At 43.4% G+C, this 23117-nt stretch overlaps 1 protein-coding gene across 10 annotated transcripts in view; it reads left to right on the top strand.

Moving 5' to 3' along the window:
* The window catches only part of LOC308585812 (uncharacterized protein), a 229543-nt gene that overhangs the window by 4879 nt on the left and 201547 nt on the right, over window positions 1–23117 (top strand). For 2 of the 10 annotated variants that reach the window (XR_014007573.1, XR_014007574.1), the window contains exons 1-2: window positions 11440–11458; window positions 11593–11626. The exons of 2 other annotated variants lie outside the window; for them this stretch is intronic. Coding sequence is in view for 1 of the 8 variants with exons in the window: in XM_081191952.1 (XP_081048078.1) it covers window positions 7911–8004; window positions 9188–9227 (134 nt within the window). In the remaining 7 variants the exon portion in view is untranslated. Of the gene's footprint in view, window positions 1–2223; window positions 2307–7910; window positions 8005–9187; window positions 9278–11407; window positions 11459–11592; window positions 11627–23117 lie in introns of those variants that run through there. 6 more of the 10 variants (XM_081191952.1, XR_014007568.1, XR_014007571.1 and 3 more) reach the window with 6 other exon arrangements.

The raw sequence follows: 23117 nt of genomic DNA, 5'->3' as shown, positions 1-23117 counted from the left end.
GGCGGGGCGGATGCTGGCACTGGCCCTTCCCTGTCCACCCTCTCTGGTTAGCCTGACTGGCTAACGTAAATAGAATTGGCCCCCTTTAAGTGGTAGATTGCAGATGGACTCCATCTCCCCAGAGGGTCTTTACTGAGTCCCCACTCCCCCAAATTTGTTTTCAAGTAGCTCTCTGCTTGGCCATCCCTCTTCCCTCTGTCATTTTTGATGCTTGGACACCTTAGCAGCTTAGAATGCAGTAAGGCCACTCCCTATGTTTCAAGTTGCATTTGCATGCTGTTGTATGCACCAGAAAGGGGCTAGGATGTCTTTACCCAATGCACATTACCTGTCTGGTTTCCCAACAGGAAAACACACCCTTCAAGTCCTGTTCGTGAGGCTGATATCCACACATGCACAATGGCTCCTTCAATACACACACCCCTGCTTAACTGTGAAGTAAATGTGGTTTAGTTTTCCTTTTGGAATGATGCTAGTTTGAACTGATGCTGGCACACTGAACATCACTATTTCTCTAGCATCTCTAGTTCCAATGCTAGCACACTGAACATCACTGTTTATCTAGAAACTTTAGTATAGCTTTGCATTGTGCATAATGTTGTGGGTACACAGCTTCAAATCAGTTTTTTGGTTTTTTTTTTATTTTCTAAGTCACTTTGAGTATGTTTATTTGCTGAATTCTGTTTATGAATCACTTCCCATAATATATCCTGAAGCAATTTCACAATAGAAAACATAATCACCAATTTATTTTTTTACAAAATTTCATATATAAAAACAATGAGGAGGAGAAACACTTTCATATGCAAAAACAATACAAAAATACAATTTCACTAATCAGAACAATTAAAGCAATTTCATATATAAAACAATTTCAGATCTAGTACAGATACAGACAGATGGGACATAAGCAAAACAAATAACGAAATACACATTTGGGGTCGCATGAGCTTTGGGATTTTTCCACGTTTATAGCATCATTTCCCTTTCTACCCACTATTTTTTAGAAATGTGTGTGTTTTCATGAGTGTGGTGTGGTTTTTTGGGGGGGGAGGATGGGTGCCTAGAGGTCAAAGCAGTGTGTGTGTGTGTTGTACACACATGTGTAGACATACAGGTCGTCTTTGTGTTTATATTCATGTATTCCTTTTGTAAACAGTCTGTGCGGTGGCTCCTTTCTTCCTGTCATCAAGGCACTAGGCAGGCGTATGAGAGATCACGAAATGACCCCATGCCCATAAGAAATAAGCAGTTTGCTGGTGTGATGTAATGCGCATCAAGAATGACAAACTCAAGGATTTTCTTCCATTCCCTGAGATTATTGCTCTTGCCATTTCTCATCTCCTGCCTCCAGGCTGCTCACTCTGATTCATGAGATGAGGGAGGTAGAACCCTTGAAGCTTTGGTGATCCGGTTGTCCTTATCCTATTGCCCAGAGCTGCACATGCGAGTGAGGGATCATAAATTCACCCTAGCCTTCTTTAATAACCTAGCTGCTTTATTTAGCCCTCTGACCCCCTGCTGCAGTGAATTCTGGGTCTGCCTTGTGCGGAGACGTATTTCTTTCAGTTGTGGCGCTCTTCTTTTTTTGCCAGCCAGTGCTTTTCTTCCATTTATACGATGGCAAGGGAGGATAAAAAATGAGGGCACCTGAGTTCTAAAGTAATATGTGATGCCTGATGAGTTTGTGGCCTCTGTGTCCTGAAACAGACCCTTCTTTTGAGAGCGGGAACGCTGTCGCCGGCCTTGCGGGAACAGTGCTGAGGACAATTCTGAGGCCAGATTATGTCATCAAGGATCTGGCAGCATCACTGTCAGCCACTGTCCTAGTCATACCTTCCAGAACATTCCATCCTGCGAGTGAAGCTAACACTGGAAGCTATGTAGTACAGTGGTGCCTCGCAAGACGAAAAGAATTCGTTCCGCGAGTCTTTTCGTCTTGCGATGTTTTTCGTCTTGCGAAGCATGGTCCGTCGCAACTGCGCCTCTTCAAGCGGCTTTTTAAAAAAAGCGCAAGACGTTTTCGTCTTGCGAAGCAAGCCCATAGGGAAATTCGTCTAGCGAAGCAACGCAAAAAACGGAAAACCCTTTCGTCTAGCGAGTTTTTCGTCTTGTGAGGCATTCGTCTTGCGGGGCACCACTGTAGTTGCTAGGCAGCCACTCACACATGGTTTGCACACTTTCACTTCTCCTCCCTTGGGTTTTATTTTGTCCACCAAGCAGGCAGGGATTGACCCTAAGTTTGCTCAGGTATTGGCACCAGCCTAGACACAAGGGGTGTCATGGCCTCAATTCCTTGGGCTTAGGTAAATTATTATGAAGAGAACAGAAAGCACAATGGGACACTAGGGACTATGATTGGAGGCCTGGTCGGACCCGGCCCCTCATGATAGGGGTGGGGAGGAGCTCAGCTCCATCCCCACATACTTTGGGGGGACTGAGCTACCGTCAGCCCCATAGAGTTGGCTTCAGCAAGGATTTTGCACTAGGGACTTAGCCTTACTTTCCCAAATAGGCATGCTTGTCAGTTGCCCATGTCTCTATCCATTGGCATATAGAACTGACACCTTCTTACATTTTCTGTTCACATTACACAGAGAATCTCTTAGCTTCGTTGTCTGCAGTGCAAACCCTTGTCCCATTTGGAAATACAAATAGCTGTACAACCATCATAACCATTCTAATCCAGAGCACAAAAAGCATATGCATAATTGGTGGGGGTATGTGTGTGTGGTCATTGTCATCACCACCAGAATCATGGATTGTGTTCTCCTCCTCTGGCTGCTACCCCCCAGCAGGTTTCAGTGGTAGTAATAAAGAAATGCTATAAAACTGCTCAGCTATTTTTGTGTGTAGGGGGGTGGTCATTTGTTGAAACAAGTTATGTGAGTCTTCCCCCCCCCCCGCCGCCGTCACCGCCACCCAGAATTGCAGGGTAGGTCCATATTGAGTTGTAGCAACCTGTCATGATAGTAGCCAAGCCTTCACTAGTTCACAGAAGAGATAAAGGACCCCCCCTCCCTAGTTTCACTTCAGATTATTTTGCTCCAGAATAAATTGGACTGGATCTTGAAAGCAGAATTGATTCCACAAGCCATTGGGCAGGCACAAAGAAGCCTACCTAGCACAGCACAGGAACACTGGACGTTTCTGAGGTATTTCTGAGGGAAATCAGCAAAAACGACACTGCCGACACAGGCTGCCATACGTCCAGATTTTCCTGGAGATTTCACCAATTTCTGCCCGGACAATGCTTGCGGCTGCAGTATTCTGGATATGTCCAGGAAATTCTGGACATATGGCAACCCTACCTGAGAAGCAATGATACGATCAGTACTGGGGGTATCTGTGCGTGCAGCAGCTGAGGAATACTCCTAGGCTACAGGAGACTCTCTAGGCATACCACTCAAAGGGACTGGGTTGGTAATGACATTGCTAATCTGGCACCACAATGAATGCTAAAGTCCATGGCTGATGAGGCCTAGCATAACATGGAGACATCTCTAAGCTGTTCCATGATTCACCTTGCTTATTATTTCTAGGCAGGCCACATACTCACCAGCAACCAGTAGATTCATCCAGCCTTTGATATGGAAGTCAATCTCACAAATCTGAGGAATCCATCCCAGATTACATTTTATTTGAGATGGAATTTAGCACTGTTTCCTAGTCCACTGTTTAGGAGCAGCTGGATGCTTGGCTTGCAGGAAGCTGACTTCATTAGGTTGGGGTCAGATCCCAAAATAAGTCTACTTGTAACACAGAATTAGGGACAGGATACTGGGTGCAAATGAAACAAAGCCTGCACTTAGTTTGGGAAGGGGGAAATACTTGCGTTCCTTGCTTAAATAATAATCCCCAAAGCTTTTATCATGAACAATTCCCATTCTCTTGGATCTGAAAATAATTTTCCTTCAGGGTCTCCTCTGCTAAATGGCAACACATTTAAGGCTGGGAGTGGGGCTGTGTCTTTAACTGCTAGTCAAAATGTTCAACAGCAAATAAGGAAAGAAAAGGAACAAACTAAAACATTTATCTGCGTTTGAGGGGGAGATTGCTATTTTCTGTACATTCTCTCTCCCCATTTACACCATCCCACTGTCATGTCCCTGTGCCCCTCTCTCAAAGCTTGGCTTAGCACATATGAGGCAAATCTGTAAGCCCCTGCCTTGTGCTTGATTTATCACTCTGTCTAGGTAGCCAAATGATTTAAGTGGAAACCAGCCTCATAGCCTGTAGGTGCTACTGACTTTTTAATAAGAGGGATTTTTGTAAAAATGCCACTTGCCAGAGGAGTCACATTATCACAGTCTGATTGTATTTGGAAAATGCTAAAATTAAATCCACAGAATTTCACCTCCAAGGCCATTAGATTAAAAAAAAATGTGCTGCTCATATTAAACTGGAAGGTAGACAGAGAGCACACCCTCAGTTGCAGAAATCAATGACAAGTGAATAACTATTAACTATAATTCTTTGGATACCCCATCACCTCTTCTGAATTGGGGCTTTTCAGTAATATGTGCAATGAAAGCAATTTATTGGGGAGGGAGCTATTTAGATATGTTTATGGCATACAAAATTATTTTCTATAAAGTACTGTCATGATGTTGGCACAGCAAAAAGAACACAGAACGTTTGCTTCACATGAACCTTCTCCTGCCAAACTTTTCTTTCAGGCTCCCCTTCTCTAGCTACATTTCTCTCAGCACATGGCCTAACCTGTTGGAAACTAGAAATGTTTCATCAGAGCCAGAAGCTGCAGTACATGCACACCTTTGCATTACTTGTAGATTGTTGCATTTCTATGCATTTCTATTCTGCATCAGGCATTTTACCACTATTCCTAATTTCAGATTGATACCTCTCTGCTTCTTCCAAGTCTCCTCAAGCAACTGGGCAACTGGATAGCTCAGTCGGTTAAGCATGAGACTCTTAATCTCATGGTCAAAGGTTTGAGCCCCACATTGGGCAAAAAGATTCCTGCATTGCGGGGGACGGAGGGTTGGACTAGATGACCCTTGTGATCCCGTCCAACTGCGACCGTCATACTTTTGGTCCCATGTTCCCCTCTTTCCCTTTCCTTTAGCTCTGCAGATTGTTAGAGTATGATGCAGATCTATATTACCCTCACTCTTCACCCCATTTTCATAGGAATGGCAGCCTTTTAGGGTCTCTGACAGGCACCCGCACTTCCATTTGTGCTTTTCTGGGATCCCCAATTGGTGTGTTGTTGTTTGCAAATCACACCCTGCTCTTCGGTCCTAAGCGGGGTGCCAACTTTAATAAAATATTGGGGGAGTAAGCCCTGCCCTGCATAACACACACACCCCATTTGAATGGCAACGCCCAGCACCCTTGTGGGGGTCCTGAGCCCCTCAAATATTTTATGGAGGGGCAAAGGGGCCTCAACCCCTAAGAGTTGGCTTCCACTGGTCTCTCACAGCTACTGTTTATAAATCTGGGCACAAAGTCAGCTCTGGGAAAGGACAGGTCCCTCCCACCAATTGCAACAAAAGTTCCCAAGTATTAAGGCTGCATCCTGATTACAACAAAGCACTCTGATCCTGTGGAGGAAGAGAAGATACTCAAACAAAACAATCCAAATCCTTTGTATGACTGACATCCAGTCTAGGTCACTAGGGGTCAGGTGACCATCTGGAGTGAACACATGTGGTTTCCTTAGAGACACCTCGGGAGCAGCTGGGGCAATGGCTCAGTGACTAACATCAAGGACCATCTCTTGCTTGAAAATATCCTTTCTGGAATGCAGAGGAGATGTGCTTGGGTCAAGAACTTGACAAATTACTGTCTGTGTCTTGCAGGAATTAATCCGAAAAGAAAAATCCACCCTGACCTTCTATGAACTCAGATGTTGGGTGGCTGGTCCAATGTTATGGCTGCTTCATAATATCAATTAGACGAGTGGGGAGCGTGTTGTTTTAAGTTTCTGAACTATTGCTGTTGCCTGCGTCCATTTGTCTTCTCTCTCTCCCCCCCCCCTTATCTTTCCAGTGTGACATGACAAGGATTCGATGTGACACACACCAAACTTTGAATGTCCCGCAGCCAGCTTCAGTGGCTCGGATGCTGTCATCTTGAGCCACATCAGCAGGACTGGCTCAATGGCTGCGTTCGTGACACATGTCAGAAACTTTTAAACGTCTGCTCTTTTTTTCATCAGGATGCTTCTGCATCCTTGCGAGGGAAGAGCTGACATTTTCTGTTTGGGTGGAAGTTGCTGCGGTCCCCTCTTCCTGCCTCCTCTAACTGTCAGCCCAAGTTTCCCCTAAACATATCAAAAGGCAGCCAAATAAACCTTGTCATTTAGAAATATATTCGGCAGTAACCAGGCTTTTACAGCAATGTTTTTGTTTTGTTTTGGTTTTTTTAAAAAAAGAAACTTGGGCACATTTTCTCATAGAACAGATGCACCACACAAAACACAGCGCCAGGCTATCTCTGACCTTTGTTATGTGCTGCATTCAAAACTGATGTGCAGAACTCGGCTACACATGAATTCCTTAACATTTCTGGACACCCTCCCTCCTGCCCATACACTAACGTGGAACAATTTGGTGTACAAAACACACACAACATGGGAGGAGTGTCCCCCACACTTGGCAGAATTAACATTTTGAGCAAAATGTTCAGTTTAAGGGCAAAAGAATAGGCAGCTCTGCAGATACGCAGCAATGGGCTCTCAGGGATGGCTGCTATTGAAAGTCTCAGTACTTGGCAAGGAGAAGCAATTGCTGGATATGTTATTACACAAAATCACTGTAGACTTCTTTTGATCCATCCCACCCAGCCCAAATGGACAAAGGAAGACCCTGGCTGGATCAGATCAAAGTGTGTAAAGTCAAGCATCCTGTTCTACCAAGGAACTTCCAAGAAGTCTGCAGCGAAGCAGGACAGCATCATCCCTCTCTCGCACTTAGTATATTACCTTTGAATACAGTGCTTCTGTGAAGCTGGTATTAAAGGCTGTTGCATTAGCAGTACTTTGTTAAGGAAACTGTTCGTAAATATTCCAGAGTGGTCGGTTGTAGGGATGGAAAGAGCAGCTTTATCCGATCCAGTTTCAGTCTCACTGGTGCTCAAGCCCAGGTCTGTCCCATTTTGTGTAGACTTTTTGAAACGACGCCCAAAGAGGCCACAATGAAATGGTATGCATTTTGTACACAGTTTTAGCCAAAATACTCATTTTCTCCATGAAAGCACGCGTATTTCAAAGTGTTTCAATGCCTTTCCCATAAGATATACAATTTGCAAGCACTTTTCGTTCACCGAAGTCACATTCTAAAATTCAGAGAAGTTGTGATTTGATCCCCATAAGCAAGTCCAGAAGCGTTGGACTGGAACAAATTCTTCCTCCGTTCCTAGATGGTAGATATTTGTTTCCTTAATGGAGCGACTCATTAGGAGACAGTATTATGACACCTTTCACCAATCTGGTTTGAATTGGGAATGGGGAAATTAGCCTATTTCTGTTCTGTGTATGTTTCCCATATGTGCAATCATAGGTCTATTCTGCCCCATGCTTTGTGGACTATATTGTTTAAAGCACATTAGAATTTTGCACTTAAATTGTACACATTTTGCATGCATTTTATGTGTATTTCCACCCTAAAATACAGAATTCTGAATGTCCCCCCCACCCCAGATATATGTTAACTTAGTGATGGAAGCCCAGTTTGGTTGACACCATCCCAAGTTGGGGGGGGGGAGGTTTCACAGTATGGACATCATAAGAAGGCCCTTTTCTGCACCCCCTCTCAGTGGATTAATCCCACTGGAAGAGCTCCATCCCTTGCCAGCTGCAGCATTGGCTGGTGTACGTTTTGACAAAAAAGAGGGGGGGTATCCATGTAACTTTTTGTTTCTTTATTTCTTTATTTTTCTGGCAGACTTTGAGAAATGTGCAGGCATGGTATTCCCTTCTGCCAAAGTTCAGAAGGATCAGCTGCAGTGGGTGTACTGCAAGGGCAGGCTTTGCAATTTGTGAGTGATTAAACGAAGGATTACTTCATCTCCCCTATTTTTTTCTTCTGGGCAATTTGTGTGAAAATAGTACATATCATAGAGGTGCCCTTTGGCAAGAAACCTGCCAAAATTCAGAAGGATAGATGTAGGGTGGATTTTGATGTTGTTGTTGCTAGGCAGTTTTAAAATAGATTTTGTGAGGGAGAACTAAAAGCGATTGACTTCCCTCCCTGTAGTTTTTGTGTGTAATGATTTTAATATGAATGCGGCATACATTGCAGAGATGCCCCTAGGAAAGTAAGCTGTAAAAATTCAGAAGGGTAGGTGCAGGGGCTAGAGAGTTAAGATAAATGAAAAGAACAGCTTCAGGCTTGTGTTCTGCTGAATTGACACCAAGGCAAAGAAACTAAGTGCAAAGCTGATTTGACAGGAATGGAAGTGTGGGCATGTGGCAGAGAGGCAGCAGGACTTGAATGTCCAGCAATTCCCAAGCATGCACCACTTAGCAGAACAGGGAACAAATACAGAGCAGACAAGCATAAGGTGATAAGTCAACATCCCTGCTCCAAAGCACCGTGGCTGGAGATTCTTGGCAACCTGTCGGCCACAAAACTGCACTCCATGCCTGTCCACATCCTGACGTTTCCCTTACATCAGGGGTGGTTAACTTGTGGCCTCCAGGTATTGTTGGACTACAGATTCCATCATCCTTACCATTGGCTTGGGCTGATGGGAATTGGAGTCCAACAACATATTGGAGTCCAACAACATTTAGCCATCCCTGCCTTATATGTTAATTGTGTCGGAAAAGATTTTACATCCTCCCTAGGACCATAGCATTATGGGGTTAAATAATATTGTCAGGGTGAGTTTTACTGACAGCTGAAATAAAGTCACAAGCTAGCTCCTTCCGTGTTGAAGTTAATTTCCTATTTCAGTTTAGGCATCTACAGGTCTACCACACAATACCACTAGTACAGAAAAAGGGGGGGGGGAGAGAAAATGTGAGAAGATTTAACAGAACTAAGATGCATTTGTTTTTGGCTTCTAATTAATCAAGATAACATCTCTTTCAGCCATTAGACAGTAAAATCAATAGGCTGGGCAGCCTGACTGCCATTTAGACTTATATACGAACACCTATTATTGGCAAAATAGTGATGTATTTAACCATTTCATCCTTTATTATATTTCAAATAAGGATCACTCTCGACAAGAAGGAGATGAACCAAGTGCCATGATAATGTTCGCCTTGCTGTAAATGTTCACCTTCCTCACCTTATTTCCCCAGGTAGGGTTTCTTTCTTACGATTGTGAACAAAAACCACACCTCAGAATACCAGACTCTGCCTGATAACTGAATTACAACTGAATTTTGAGACAAATTTGGAGGTGAAGTACATGCAGACATTTCTAAAGTAGTTCAACATTTTTTGACAGGGCTGAGCTGAAGCCACTCACATATTTTTATGAACACTTTCAAATGTCAAAACCAGTTCAGTACCTATTCAACTTCATCCCTTCATAATGCTGTCCCTCCAAATGTCTGCAAAAGTAGGGAAATTGCTATGTAGGAGCAAAGACCCTGCTGCAGAAATGTCCTGTCTCCATTACAAGAGCAGCTCTCCTCTTAATAACAGTTTCTGGGAATCACAAGTGCTCAGCTACTACTTATGGGAAGCCCATAGACATCTGGTTGGCCATTGTGGGAAAGGATTCTGGACAATAAAGGCCTTTTGTTCTGATCAATCTTCCTATGTTCTTAAATCCAGGATACAATCATCTTGCTGATAAACACTGAACCTCTTGCCAGCATCTCTCTTGCTTAGCTTTCACTAATAGGATAAATCAGGGCTATTTTCCCCAGCTGGAACTCGCCGGAACTCAGTTCCGTCACCTCTCAGGTGGGTGCCATTGCCATTACAGTGGTACCTCAGGTTACATACGCTTCAGGTTACACACTCCACTAACCCAGAAATATTACCTTGGGTTAAGAACTTTGCATCAGGATGAGAACAGAAACTGTGCTCCAGCGGCGCGGCGACAGCGGGAAGCCCCATTAGCCAAAGTGGTTCTTCAGGTTAAGAACAGTTTCAGGTTAAGTATGGACCTCCAGAACGAATTAAGTACTTAACCTGAGGTACCACTGTATAAGAGAACAAGAGAGGCGTTTGTGGTGAGTTCCGGCACCTCTTTTTCTAGAAAAAGATCAATACTATCCATATCACTACCTCCTTTTTTTTCTCCAGGAATACTAGGGTGTTCAGGATTGCCTAATCACATTCAGCATATTGTTGCCATATCATCATATATCTTTCAAAGACTATCAAAGGAGCAAAAACTAAATATGGACCCTTGGGTCATATCCACACCAAACATTTAAAACACTCTTATACCACTTTAACTGTTATGGAGAAACTTGGTAGCTATAGTTTTTTTTAAAAGTGCTGGGAATTGCAGCATTTACTCTGAGTGTGACTCACATTGGATACAACCCATTATTATATTTGGGTACGGGGTCATTTTTGTCCTGGCGGCTGCTGCTGCTGCTTTCCTGGATGAGACTCATAGATGGTCCCACTCAATCAGGGATCATCCAGTGAATGGAATACAATAAGCCCACAATTTATGTGGCGCTTACGTTCCAGGGATTGTGCCTAAAGCTAAAATCACGTATAGTCAAAACACACTGTGTTCAATGGTGAGCGCAATTGCCAGAGTCATCTTTCCCAGAACCCCGTTCCCTTTCTGCCCTTTTATTAGTTTTTTATTTAAAAGCCACATACATAAAGTTGAATACACATGAGATAAATGTACATAGGTTGTGGAGCTTATTGTACAAAAAAAAGGACCTAGCCAATCAGATTCAGATTCATGGCGATGTTACTATGGGGGAATGAGGGCATCAGAAATAATTTAGCATTTTCTCAATGAGCGCCTAAATCACTGAAATGGGTTGTTCGGCACCGGCAAGAAATGTTTGCAAACAACCGTGAGCAGTTTTAACTCAGCTCTGACGTGCAAATCGCTTTCCCAAGAACATTCCTGCTGGTAAATACAGTGGTACCTTGGGTTAAGTACTTAATTCATTCTGGAGGTCTGTTCTTAACCTGAAACTGCTCTTAACCTGAAGCACCACTTTAGCTAATGGGGCCTCCTGCTGCCGCTGCACCGCAAGAGCACGATTTCTGTTCTCATTCAAGCAAAGTTCTTAACCTGAAGCACTATTTCTGGGTTAGCGGAGTCTGTAACCTGAAGCGTATGTAACCTGAAGCGTATGTAACCCGAGGTACCACTGTATACAGTTGCTGACTCACACTTGCGTGCATCAAAGGGTTCATCTGAGCCCCTCCCTCAAGTTACTGTGGGTGGGATTTAGCAATTTCCCAGAAGCCTTTGCTCCCTCTCTTTCTCTCTGCATCCTCAAAGAAGCTGCAACCAATTAAAGGTTCCCACCTGTGAGGAAAAGCAGGTGAGTGAGAAATCTCTCCAAAAGGAGATTTTTTATGACCCGCTTCTTTAGTCTGCATGGTTCTTTAGTAAGGAAGCAAAGCTCTTTCTTTTCAAGTCGTTTGGAACCACTTTCTTTATTTTACTTGCCAACAGATGGATACTTGTTTGCTGAAACGTCTGAAACTCTGTGAGTAAGATCTACATTTTGGTATCTATGATTTACTCTAGCCTAAGTATCTTTTTTGTGGGGGAAGTTGGTTTAAAGGTGGCCATGGGGGGTCACATGTAAATAATGTGCTTGGCTCATTGTGCTAACTACGAGAGAGTCAGGAATCTCTCTTGCAAACCTCTCTCCAGCACATTCTAGAGCACTAGGGATACCAACCCCTTCCCTACTCTCTTCAGCTGCTAATGTGAATTAATGAGAACAATATTTTCCTTCTGAATAGGTTAGACAAATGCTAAATTATACGCGGGCTGTATCGGTAACTAACAGCCAAATGTGCATTATTCTCAGGGCACTGCAACATCGGATGATGGAACAGGCTCATTTTAACAAATCTCTGAGGCTTCAGACCAATAAAATATTGAGGTATACATAATTTGTCTACCAAAGTTAGAAAACAGCAAAGTAATTTGGGGAAAGTTTGTAGTTTTATGTAGGCTGCCGCTGTTCGACGTCCAAGGCGCCTTGGGCTGGTTTTTTGCCACATGAATCTGCACAGCTGCACAAGGCCCCAAATCAGCCTGTTTTGAGTTTCCCCAGCAGCACTTAATTTTAGGCCTTCCACCCACCAGATCCTTGATTGGTTGAGAGGCAGTGGATGAAAACAGCTGCTTTAAATGACTCCCCATTCAGTCTCTTTCATGTCTATGTACAATCTCTTACTGATCAACTTTGGGGTTTTTAGCCAGTAATGAGACAGTCTAAAGGCCAAGGTGACCAGGTAAGCAATATGTCTAGCTTTGCTTTTTAGATGTATTCAAAGCCCTGACTTCTTTATGCCTCTTTCCTGATCCTCATTGTTTGTCCTAACTTGGCTGATTTTAATAGACTATGATAGGTCTATAGGTATGCTGTGTGTTTTTATTGCCTGCTTTGAAGAGTTTCTGAAAATGCACCATATCCATGGGTTTTGCTTGTATGCATATCAAAATCATCATTGTATCTTGCAGTCTCCTCTGTTTTTACTGTGGTTTTTTTTTTTTTTTGGTCCTGCTCCTCTGTCTCCTCGCAATATTTTAATATTCAGTTTAATACATTTTCCAATATAATGGGGGTTTAGTTCTCTCCTGCCAGGTTTTGTTGTCTTGCTTCATGAAGAACAATAGCCATAGAAAGATGGCCTCTAGCACTGTACAATTTATAGGTGTGGAGTGGTTTAAATAGCCAATTTGTAAAAGCTTCAGACTCAATTTATGTGCTAGGTTTCCCCTCCCCCCGGCATTTACGTTGATAAAAGTGTAAAATGTGCCAAGCTTCAATTCTGTTTACTCCTCTTGCACCTTACCAACTAACCAAAGAGAGACTGTTCAACACAGTTCCAAGTTCATTTGTCATTGAAAATAACAAATGCAAAAATATTCTTAAAATGCATAAACCATAAATTGAAGCTACCTAAAAAATAAATAAACAGATGGAGATAGATTCCTCTCCCTCCTGGAAAATACTTTTGGGAACTGACACACTCTCTCTCTCTCTCTCTCTCTCTCTCTCACACTCACACACACACACACCCTGTTTGGCATCACATTTTCCCACAATTTCTCCAATGGCTGCTACTTTTCTTATTCACATGGACGATTCCAGCCATTCATGGATCTTGTAGTGACCAATCACAGTATGTAGCCAATCGCTTTCAGTTATGAGTGAGGTAACAATTCCTGGATTACAAGAGGGAGATGAAGCACCCAGCTGATGAAGCACCTCAGTGCCAGTGGAGAAGTGTCAAGATAAACTGAAGTTAAGCAGACAGGCAGGGTGAATTCAGCAGTGGAGTGGAGGCCAAGGGTGGTCAACTCTTTCTCCTTTTGATCCCACAAACCCTGGAGTCATAAGAAAATAAGCTTGATAAACAATAACAGCTACAAAGACAGAAAGGCAACTGGGGTTTGGGAGTGTCACATGTATAACTGTCCCTGCCAAAGAGGAACCCTAGATGTGTACTTGGTGTAGTCGGCTTCTGGTGCACAAGGGGCCTTTGTTACCCTGAGAGATTGAGGATGTTTTTTGTGTGTACGTACCCTTGCCTTCTCCCCATTTTTAGTGCAAATACATTCTGGCAAGCTCCTGAATAGGGTTAGGGCAGGAGTAGGCAACCTAATGCCCATGGCCCGGATGCTGCCCAGTTGCCTTCTCAATCTGGTCCGCGGACAGTCTGGGAATCAGTGTGTTTTTACATGAGTAGAATGTGTCCTTTTAATAATAATATAATAATAATTTATTATTTGTACCCCGCCTATCTGGCTGGGTTTCCCCAGCCACTGTGAGCGGCTTCCACAGAGACCAAAAATACACTAAAATGTCACACATTAAAAACTTTTATTCAAAATGCTTCTCTCGGTTATTTGTGGGGCCTGCCTGGTCTTTTTACATGAGTAGAATGAGTGTTTTTATTTAAAATGCATCTCTGGGTTATTTGTGGGGCATAAAAGTTCGTTCATCCCCCCCCCCCAAAAAAAATATAGTCTGGCCCACCACATGGTCTGAGGAACAGTGGACTTGTCCATGACTAAAAAAGGTTGCTGACCCCTGGGTTAGGGTGAACATCAAAACCTGTGGTCAAATACGAGGGTAAATGCTCACCTATCACAGGTCCTCCTACTGAGAACGGTTGGGGAACTGGGCTGGGAGCAAGAGAATGTGGGGTTACAGAGTGTGTGTCTGTGTGTACTGCAAGGGTCTGACAGAAGACTGACAAACCACATGGACAGATGGGTCACTGAAGAGGTGCCTCTCTACTGAGGGACTACAGGTAGGCAGAAGACATGTTAGGATTCCAGTGAAAATGGCAACACCCGTAGGGCTGTTTCCGGGCATTCTGCTTCAAGAAGCCTAGCTTTTAATACAGCCCTTCACCTGTCAGGTATCCCAGCTGTCTCACGCCATCTAGACATCATGCATCTACCCAGCATTGCCCCCTTCCCCCACACCAGGCCTCCACCTCCATGTATTTGCTCAACAGGAGCCACAACACAAAACCACAACACTATTGATTCTGGATGCTTAACTGCATCAGATGCAAAAGCCTGGGTGCCAAGTCCCGGAATTGCTGTCAGCATCCTGGCTGTGTTGCTAAAGATGGGGCCGGCTAATTCAGTCAGGTCTGCTCTTTCTGCCACCGCTTTGAGTGACGTGCATGGCCCAGTGCACATTCACTGAAAACTAGTATCAGGGAATGACATACAGTTTGATAACATAAGATGCTTAGGGTTTTTTTGGCTCAAGTGAGATGTTCAGAGCTAATAGCCCTGGTGAGCGGAGTTTTAGCTGTGATCTGTACCTTGAGATATCGGCTGTGTCTGGCTCAGGGAAAAAGGGGGAAAGAATGAAAGCTTATTTCTAGAAAAGGCTTCCGATGAGCAGCATTTGTCATTGAAGGGGAGATGGGTATAATTAGCTTGTCAGTCTCGTTTGGGCTGAGCTGGCTTTCTGCGCTAAGAAAGATGGACTAACTGCCAGAGCCGCTGACAGGTAGTCGATAATGCAGCAATTAATGTCATAAATAATTCTGGAACCAATTATATCAAAATGGACTCTGAGCTTAAAAAAAGATCAGAATTCCCTTCTCCTCCTCCTCCTCCTTCGCTAACAGCAAGCCCCAGCTTTCATTTTTCTCTGTAATTACTTTTCATTGTATATAGCCATAAAGTAGGGTCTTTTTCTTCTGTCCATATTTTTAAACTCCCTTCCACCCCAGTTTCTCTCCCCAGCCCCCACCGTGTCCCTTTCCGCCCTCCTGCTCCCCCAGGACTCGGTTGTTACAGGATATCTTTGGGTGAGCACATAATCTTTGAGCCTGGCTGTTTACATGATAACTCCCTCTGCACCGAAATGATTAAGAGCCCAGTTTTCTCAAATGTCATGAGCAATGACAGCGGAGAACACCAAAACAATGGCATTTGGAAATGAAGACATTTGTGAAATAAATTGATTTGTCTTATTATTTTAAAGGTTGTTCTGACTTTGCTTACACTGAACCTATCGATTTTTGTTGGCCTCCTCCTTCTCCACTACAGTTGCAACCGGAGAATGTGAGCCAAGCTATTCCCTCTGTGCCGCAAACACAATTTACTACAAGCTTAACAATGGTCTTGTAACCCTTTCTAGTATCTCCTGCCTATGACGGAGAAAACAATATGAATGATGGCGTGTTTTTGTTGGGCTGACTGCACTTTTGAAAGAGAGAACTTTAAAATGAGGTTTGGGAGAACAGCCAGGCCCGTTTGTAGTTTTGTCCTGATGTGCATTTTGAGAAGTTGTGGCTGGGATCAGCTTCGTACTATAAAGTGACAACAGCGACAGCAGTTCAGAATGTTTGAACTGAAGTGCTTAATATATCATGATCTGAGAATCCTGACAATTGGGGAATGGAATACAATAAGCCCACAGGATCAGTTTTGCCAGGGGTTGAAGTGGTGGTGGTGAGGGTCTCCTGGTTCACAGGTCATTTGCTTAGTCGGCAACATATAGTTTAGTTCCTCAGTCCTCTACAAGCACCCCACCCCTGAAAGAAACCTAGCTATTTACAACTAAATGATATTTTAGGCCAAAATTCAATGTTGTTAATTAATTAATATAGAACAATTCAAAATGAGGAAGTCTTCTAGGGGGAAGATACACCGGTAATCCACTTGTGCTGAGTTTGCTGCACTCTAGCCTCCTTCAGCAATGAGGGGTTTGGTGTTTTGGGAAAAGGAAAGCAATTGCAGCAGAAAGAGTGTAGGCATACCCATGGTATCCATAGGAAATTTGGATGCAGCATGCATGGCTATATCCCACACCACCCAAATTGTCTTGAGATGGTGGCCTAGAAGGTATTGATAAATCAGTATTAATCATCAGCATGCACCCTCATTACCACCCAGGCCCTTAGGGTCTCTGCACCCCATCTCTGTACCCCCCCTCTCTCACACACATATACACACCAAGACACAGAACCAGAGAGAACAATGGCCATTTATTGTCATGATGAAAAAGAGTACACAGCCCAAACAGGCAGGGAAAGCTTTCACAGCAGCAAAAACACCCGAAACTGAGCACCCCATGATCACAGATAGACATAGCAAGGAGCCGGCAAGTGATGGGAAGGTGGAGCCACACTAGGAATGACAGAGGAAATTTCCTTCTGTCCACCTGTTCAACTCCCATCACGTAACAGTCTCTTGCTAAGAATGATTTTTCATCTTGGTTCTCTACAACTGCTGTGTGTTTTTTTTTTAAAAAAAATTATGTACACGTTATACATAATAGATACGTAAATTGCATAGCAATTTACGTTATTTACATATTCATTGATGTACAATTGTCACTGTCCTGACATGGGTCTTGCATGTCTTTTTTTCTTAAATACTGCATGCTGACTTTGTGTACATACAGAGCCTATAGTCACCAAGGCTGCAATCCTAACCATGTCTACTCAGAAGTAAGTCTCACTGAATTACTTCCATGTAAGTGGAGTTATGGTTGTAGCCTTTACCTGCTTCCCACTGTGAATTTTAAAAACCAATGAAATGCATCATTTATTCTTGTTCTTTGTCAGGGAAAGAAGAATATTAGTTTCTTTTGTCATCTGTTGACTTTATTTGTGTTCCTCAGTTAAAAGTCTGAGGATTTGAAGCAGTCAGATACAAATCGTGTTTACTACAAACATTGAAAACAAATTAGCTTGAACATTATGTTTCAGGAGATGCACACATACGGTCATTTTCTGAAGAAAATACACATTTGTGGAATAAAATCATGCACTACAGAAAGGGCTTGTGTAAGTGCACAATGTTTAATATGCCCACAGGAATTCTTACAGTCCAGGACACACACAGCAAAATACCAGCAGGGTGCGAACCTATCCTTCCTTGATGCCAGAATGAGGGAAAAGAGGCAGGGTTAAGTTTATACCACACTGTAAAATCCAGATAGTGAGACTTCAATCCTAGTCCCACTTACCTGGGAGTAATCCCAGTTGAATTCAGTGGAATTTACTTCTCAGAGACATGGTTAGAATAGATAGCTTTTTGATGACCTATTAGCCACTTCATTAACTTTGTCTTTAAGGTGCTGCCAGGCTCTTTACTTTTGCTGCAAAATACTAAGAGAGGTACTCCTCTGGAAATTCATCAACTTTGAAGGGGAACATACAAGGAGGCAACTGATTTGTAAATATCTATCAGTGGATGAGAAATGCATCCCTCTATCATGCGTTACAACAGATGTATGAAATTGCATATATTTCTGAATCAGCGGACAATGGAATGAAAGAAAGGCTTCTGCAAAATAAATGAATTGCAGCAAAATGGAAAGTACCAGATGGAAATGCAAATGAATGTTGGAGCAGGCTGGGGTATGTCTGTTCATCCCTAGGCCACATGAGTTGAGGCCTGGTGCAAAGATCAGGCACGACAAATGCCAAGGGAGGACCCTTCAGGTTGGCCACCGGTGCTCTACACCAGTACCACAGGCAGAGGGACTCACAGTTGCAGCAGTATGTGCACTGGTATGAGCAGACTGGCCCTTGCATTGAGTCCTGCACCCAATTACGTCTCCGGCTGCCTGCACCAGCTCATGTCCCTTCAGCATCTTTGGGAGGGTCATCCTACAGAACAGTGGCCATGGCATCTAGCAAGGCAGCCGGTGGGAGGATAGCAGTAACATCACTACCCACCCCTACTCATTCCTGCAATATATCAAACAATTGGATGGTGGAGGCTGCCTCTGACACAGGCTTCATCCTCCACCTGTTTTGTATGGATATAGCTGCTGTTGGCTTTTTTTTTTTTTGTCAATAAAAAAGCATTGTGGAAGCAGCAAATTACTGCAGCGTCCTTTCACAACCTTTTGCTTCCTAGAGCCTGACAAATGTTTCCAGTTTCACAGCCATGGTGGCATTTACTCCTGGGAGGTTGGGGGAAACAGTTCATGAAGTTCCCACTGTTTTCAAACTGGAAACATCTGCTGGCATTGCACTCTGTTTTGGCTGTTGGGTTCTGAAGCAGAGAAAGGCCCTGTAACCTGATCAGCCCCTCTCTGTAGCAGGAGGTGTCACTGCCATGACTGATAATTACAGTAGATGGTTGCAGAGGAGGCAGGATCATTTGGCCAAACCGGCAAATGCTTTAAACGCTTAAAATGACCATATTTTCAAATGCAAAACCATGTCTGCCGTGTCTGCGCCTTGTCTCTGGCTGCAGCAAGAGGCACAACTGCTTTAATCAAGCTTGCAAAGGAGCAAAGTGTTTCCATATTTTTATTTTATAATACAGACCATTGCTCTGTCAGGCAGTTTGAGGAGTGGGAATTCTTTTGCAAATAAAGCACAGGCTCTGAAGAGTGGAGGCTTTGAGGCCCACTTATATGGATATGCTGAAAACACCATATTCCTAGTTCATATTTTAAAAAAGAGAAAGCATGCTTACTTTCTACAGATACGGCATGACACCATCACATTTAAGCATTCTCTTTCCTGGATAGCCATTGTAGGTCAGTTTAGCCCCCTGCCTCTGGGCACAGCACCTCTGGGCAATGTGAACGTATGAAGGCATAATGCCAGGAGTAAAAGGGATTTATTGTAGCATCTATGAACATCAGAAGGCAGGTGTTCCTTGGTGTTGATTAGGCTGGACTAGAATTTCTGGAGAGGATTCCAATTTTGGTAATCCATGGAAGAATGTTCTCTAGTTATTTTCTAGAATGGCTGGAATGTTGGGTCCCCATAAGTCTCTGGTCTTGTGATTTCCTTTATCCCCCCCCCCATAGGAACATAGAAAGATGCCTTATAGTGACTCAGATAGTTGGTCCAACTACTCAGCATTGTTTGCACTGAATGGCAGCTGCTCTCCAGGATTTCAGACAAAGTTCTCTCCCAGTCCTACCTGGAGATGCTGGGGATTGAACATGGGACTTCTGCATCCAGAGCAGATGCTCTATCACTGAGCTATGAGCCTTCCTTTTCTTCCTCCTGCAGAAGAGCTTTTTGAGTTTGTTTGATCCAGGGCTGTAGGATAACTAGCTTCATATAACCAGTGTGCTTAAGTTTAATTAATGCATGAAGGGGTTAATGCGGGAGTTGGCAAGGTTTACCTCGCCTGGACCGGTTCACTCCAGCAGAGATCCTTCCATGGGCCAGATCGCGCGCCCGCAATTTCTGGCACCGCGGAAGTGAGTCCTCGTGCCGCGCTGCGCCGGTTTAGCACAGTGCGCAGGGACTCGCCGAGCGGGCGGCTAGGTTCGGGGGTGGCTCATGGGCCAGTTAAACGACCCCCGTAGGCTGCTTGTGGTCCATGGGCCTTAGGTTGCCGACCCCTGCGTTAATGCTATAGAGTAAGCCAGGGGTCCTCAAACTACGGCCCCCAGGCCAGATCTGGTCCACTAGGCTTGTAGTACTGGTCCACCGGCCGAAACACCATGCCAGCTTTACCTCAGTGGGCGGGGACTGACTGAGTGGGCGGCGAGGCTTCCGCAGCTGATGTAAATCCGGCACAGCGAGGAGTTTCCATTGAAAAGAACGCGCATGAGCATTCTTTTCAACAGAAACGCCGCGCAGGGTTTACCTCAGCAAGCGGGGACTGACTGAGGCTCTGAATGGGAACAAGCTCCTCAAGCGGCGGCGACTCTGCCAATGAAACTCTGAGCTTCGTTGCATAGGAATTGGTTCATTTTTTTTCAAAATATAGTCCGGCCCCCAACAGTGTCTGAGGGACAGTGAACCAGCCTCCGGTTTTAAAAGTTTGAGGACCCGTGCCAGGCTTAGCAAGGTCACTTCCCTTTACCTTGGGAGGAAATGGGTAAATGAGACCAATTCTCAGATGGCAGTGGAATTAGCAAGAAGAATCCCTCTGTTTAGCACCTAAGAGGGTCTGGCGGGAAGGAAGTAGTCTTTCATTTACCTAGGTCCTCAGTCATTTAGGGCGTGAAACACTAATGCCTTACCAAGGACACCTGGAATGAGTCCCACAAACTGGCAACCAGCACTGCTGTTTAAAAACATAAATTATATCAGTTCTAAATTGAACCTCACCCTGTAATATGACCACTGCATTTTGCACCAGATGAAATACTGTTTAAAAGGCAGCCCTGGTACTGGATATGCTTTGGGGGAGTCCTGGGTTGTTGTTTTTTAAAAAGCTCTCTATATAGGGGATCAAATTTGGCATGGCCTGGGAGTTTCTCATTTGAAAATTTATTCCAGAGGGTAAGCTGTGTTGGATCTGTTGCAGAAAAGTTTTAGGGCACCTTTCATAGGCCAGAACCAACTTCTTTTCAGTATTTGTGCACAACTTAGCGTAGCGGCTTTTAAGTTTCACTTCCAGGGCTATAGTAAGTTAACAACAGCATAGAGGAGGTTGGGGGGGGTGTGTGTCAGGGGGTGGGGATTGCAGCAGCAACAGGCCTAGACCAATCTAGGCTGCTTCTCTCACTGCCTTTATTAGAGATGGGAATATTGTTTTATCTGCCAAGGAGTGTCTCCTACAATCAGTCTGACATGCATTTAGCTTCACAGCAGCTGTCACATATTATGGATTTAGTAAATAGGAGAGCTTAAAAATTCTGTTTTGCTGTCTATATATTCCCCCAATTTACTTGCTTTTTCTTCTTGCAAACTCTGCACATTTTAATGTTACTTTAGTGGCTGAAATTGCTGTGAATACCTGGCAAGCCAGCCAGCCTAAGTGGAACTGAAATGCGGCATACAAATTCAATGTCAGTTTGGAACAATTAGCCAAATTTTGCTTATCTCCCCGTGTAGTAATAAAAGCTATTTGTTTCTATAAGGAATGGAAGTTTGTCTAGTCACTGAAGGGATATGTGATGATGACTGCTGGTGAAGAATAAATGGAAAGGCAATTTTTGCTGGGTGTGTTGACCTAGAAGCCACATTATTGTCGATGAGAATAATTAATATTCTTAGCAAATTGGGTACCTCTGGTGTAGCACCCTGCTTGTGGTTAACGCTTAGCTGGAATGAAATATTCAACGCAGCAATAGAGAAATTAAAATAATTATTTATTTGTCAGACAAATAAATGAGAGGCACAGTGGTATATGGTTACCAAGCTCTGGCCTGCCTCCTGCCATTATGGCCAGCACTTATATTCCCTTAATCCAGCCCCCTTTGCTCCTCCTGTGGCTGCCTCTGTTCAATCAGCCTGGTTGAAATTTCTATTGGTTGTTTGCTATAACCAATCTTAAAAGATACACCCATATCCTCCTGTCCTTATATGGAACACAAAGAGCTATATATTGTTACATCTATAAATGACAAATAAGTAGTAATATATCTTACATGTGTCTCAACAAGGAATCTTAATTACCAGCTCACCTCTTGCCCTCCCTGCCCTATTGCCTTCTAAAACAAATGGTTAATCTTAAATTTTTATCTTAAACATATGTCAAGGATCTTGAGTTTCACATCAACATTGAAAGATATCCTTCATTTGAAGGTTTCTAAACAAATGTCTGACAGCTAATATATCAGGACAGCATTTGATGGCGTCTTCCTGTCTGGCAGGGGGGCTAAACTGCTGGCTGACTTAATTCCAGGATAAATACAACTCTTCTAGCATTTGTTAAATCCTTTGCATAATTACATTTAAGCCAATATATTTAAGCTAATATATTTCATACATTATCATAGGTAACCTTTTAAAAGAATAAAGCTTCTCAAAGTAGAAAGGAAGGAACTCAGTAAAAAAAACAGTTTTTAAAGAAGGCTCTTTAGTTTACACCTCCCCCTTTCACCCTCCTTTCCAGCCTCAAAATAAAATAGGAAGAAGCTTCTTTTTCCCCAGCCAAGCCAGTTGCCTTTTCTCTCAGTTTAAGAAAGAAACAGTTTTAAAAAGACTTCCCAAAAAAGCCTCTCTTTCTCTGTCAGCTAGATGCTTCTCCCCATTTGCCTCTGGCCTTAGAAAATACAGCTCAAGGTTTAAGAGAGGCCCATGGTATCATTTTACTATTTGCCCATTCCTAATTATATTTATCTCTGCCTTTGTTATCTTCTGTAACATGTAGGGTCAGTGTCATTACTCAGTCTGTAATTTCAGCTTTTATGACTTTGAGAATTGCTTTCTGCTATCAATCAAAAGGGGCCCCTTTGTCTAGGAAAACATTACCAGTGTTTTCTTAAGCAGCTAGCCTTCTTGCCTGGCATGAAACGTTTGAAAATCTACTTTTGAAAATCTAAGCCCTCTTTAATATACAAGTCCTGATCAAACATTAATAAAATGCAGGCTTATGCCTGATGCCTCATTCCCCCCTTTCAAGCTCAAGGACCTTCATCCCAAGTGTCCTTGATAGCTTGACCTTCATCATATTCCTGAGGTAAAGCTCTGTATAGGGCCATGATATGAGGTAGAGTTTCATTTGAAACCATCTTGCTAATTGTACTTCTAAAACATGAAATGATACATGGCATCATACATAAAACCATTACCACTACTGTCAAGAAAAACAAGCAAGACAATAGT

Source organism: Podarcis bocagei (assembly GCF_964188305.1).
Source record: "Podarcis bocagei genome assembly, chromosome: 4".
Classification (NCBI taxonomy): domain Eukaryota; kingdom Metazoa; phylum Chordata; class Lepidosauria; order Squamata; family Lacertidae; genus Podarcis; species Podarcis bocagei.
Note: the sequence above shows the minus strand (reverse complement) of the source record. Positions and strands in the feature narration are given on the sequence as shown.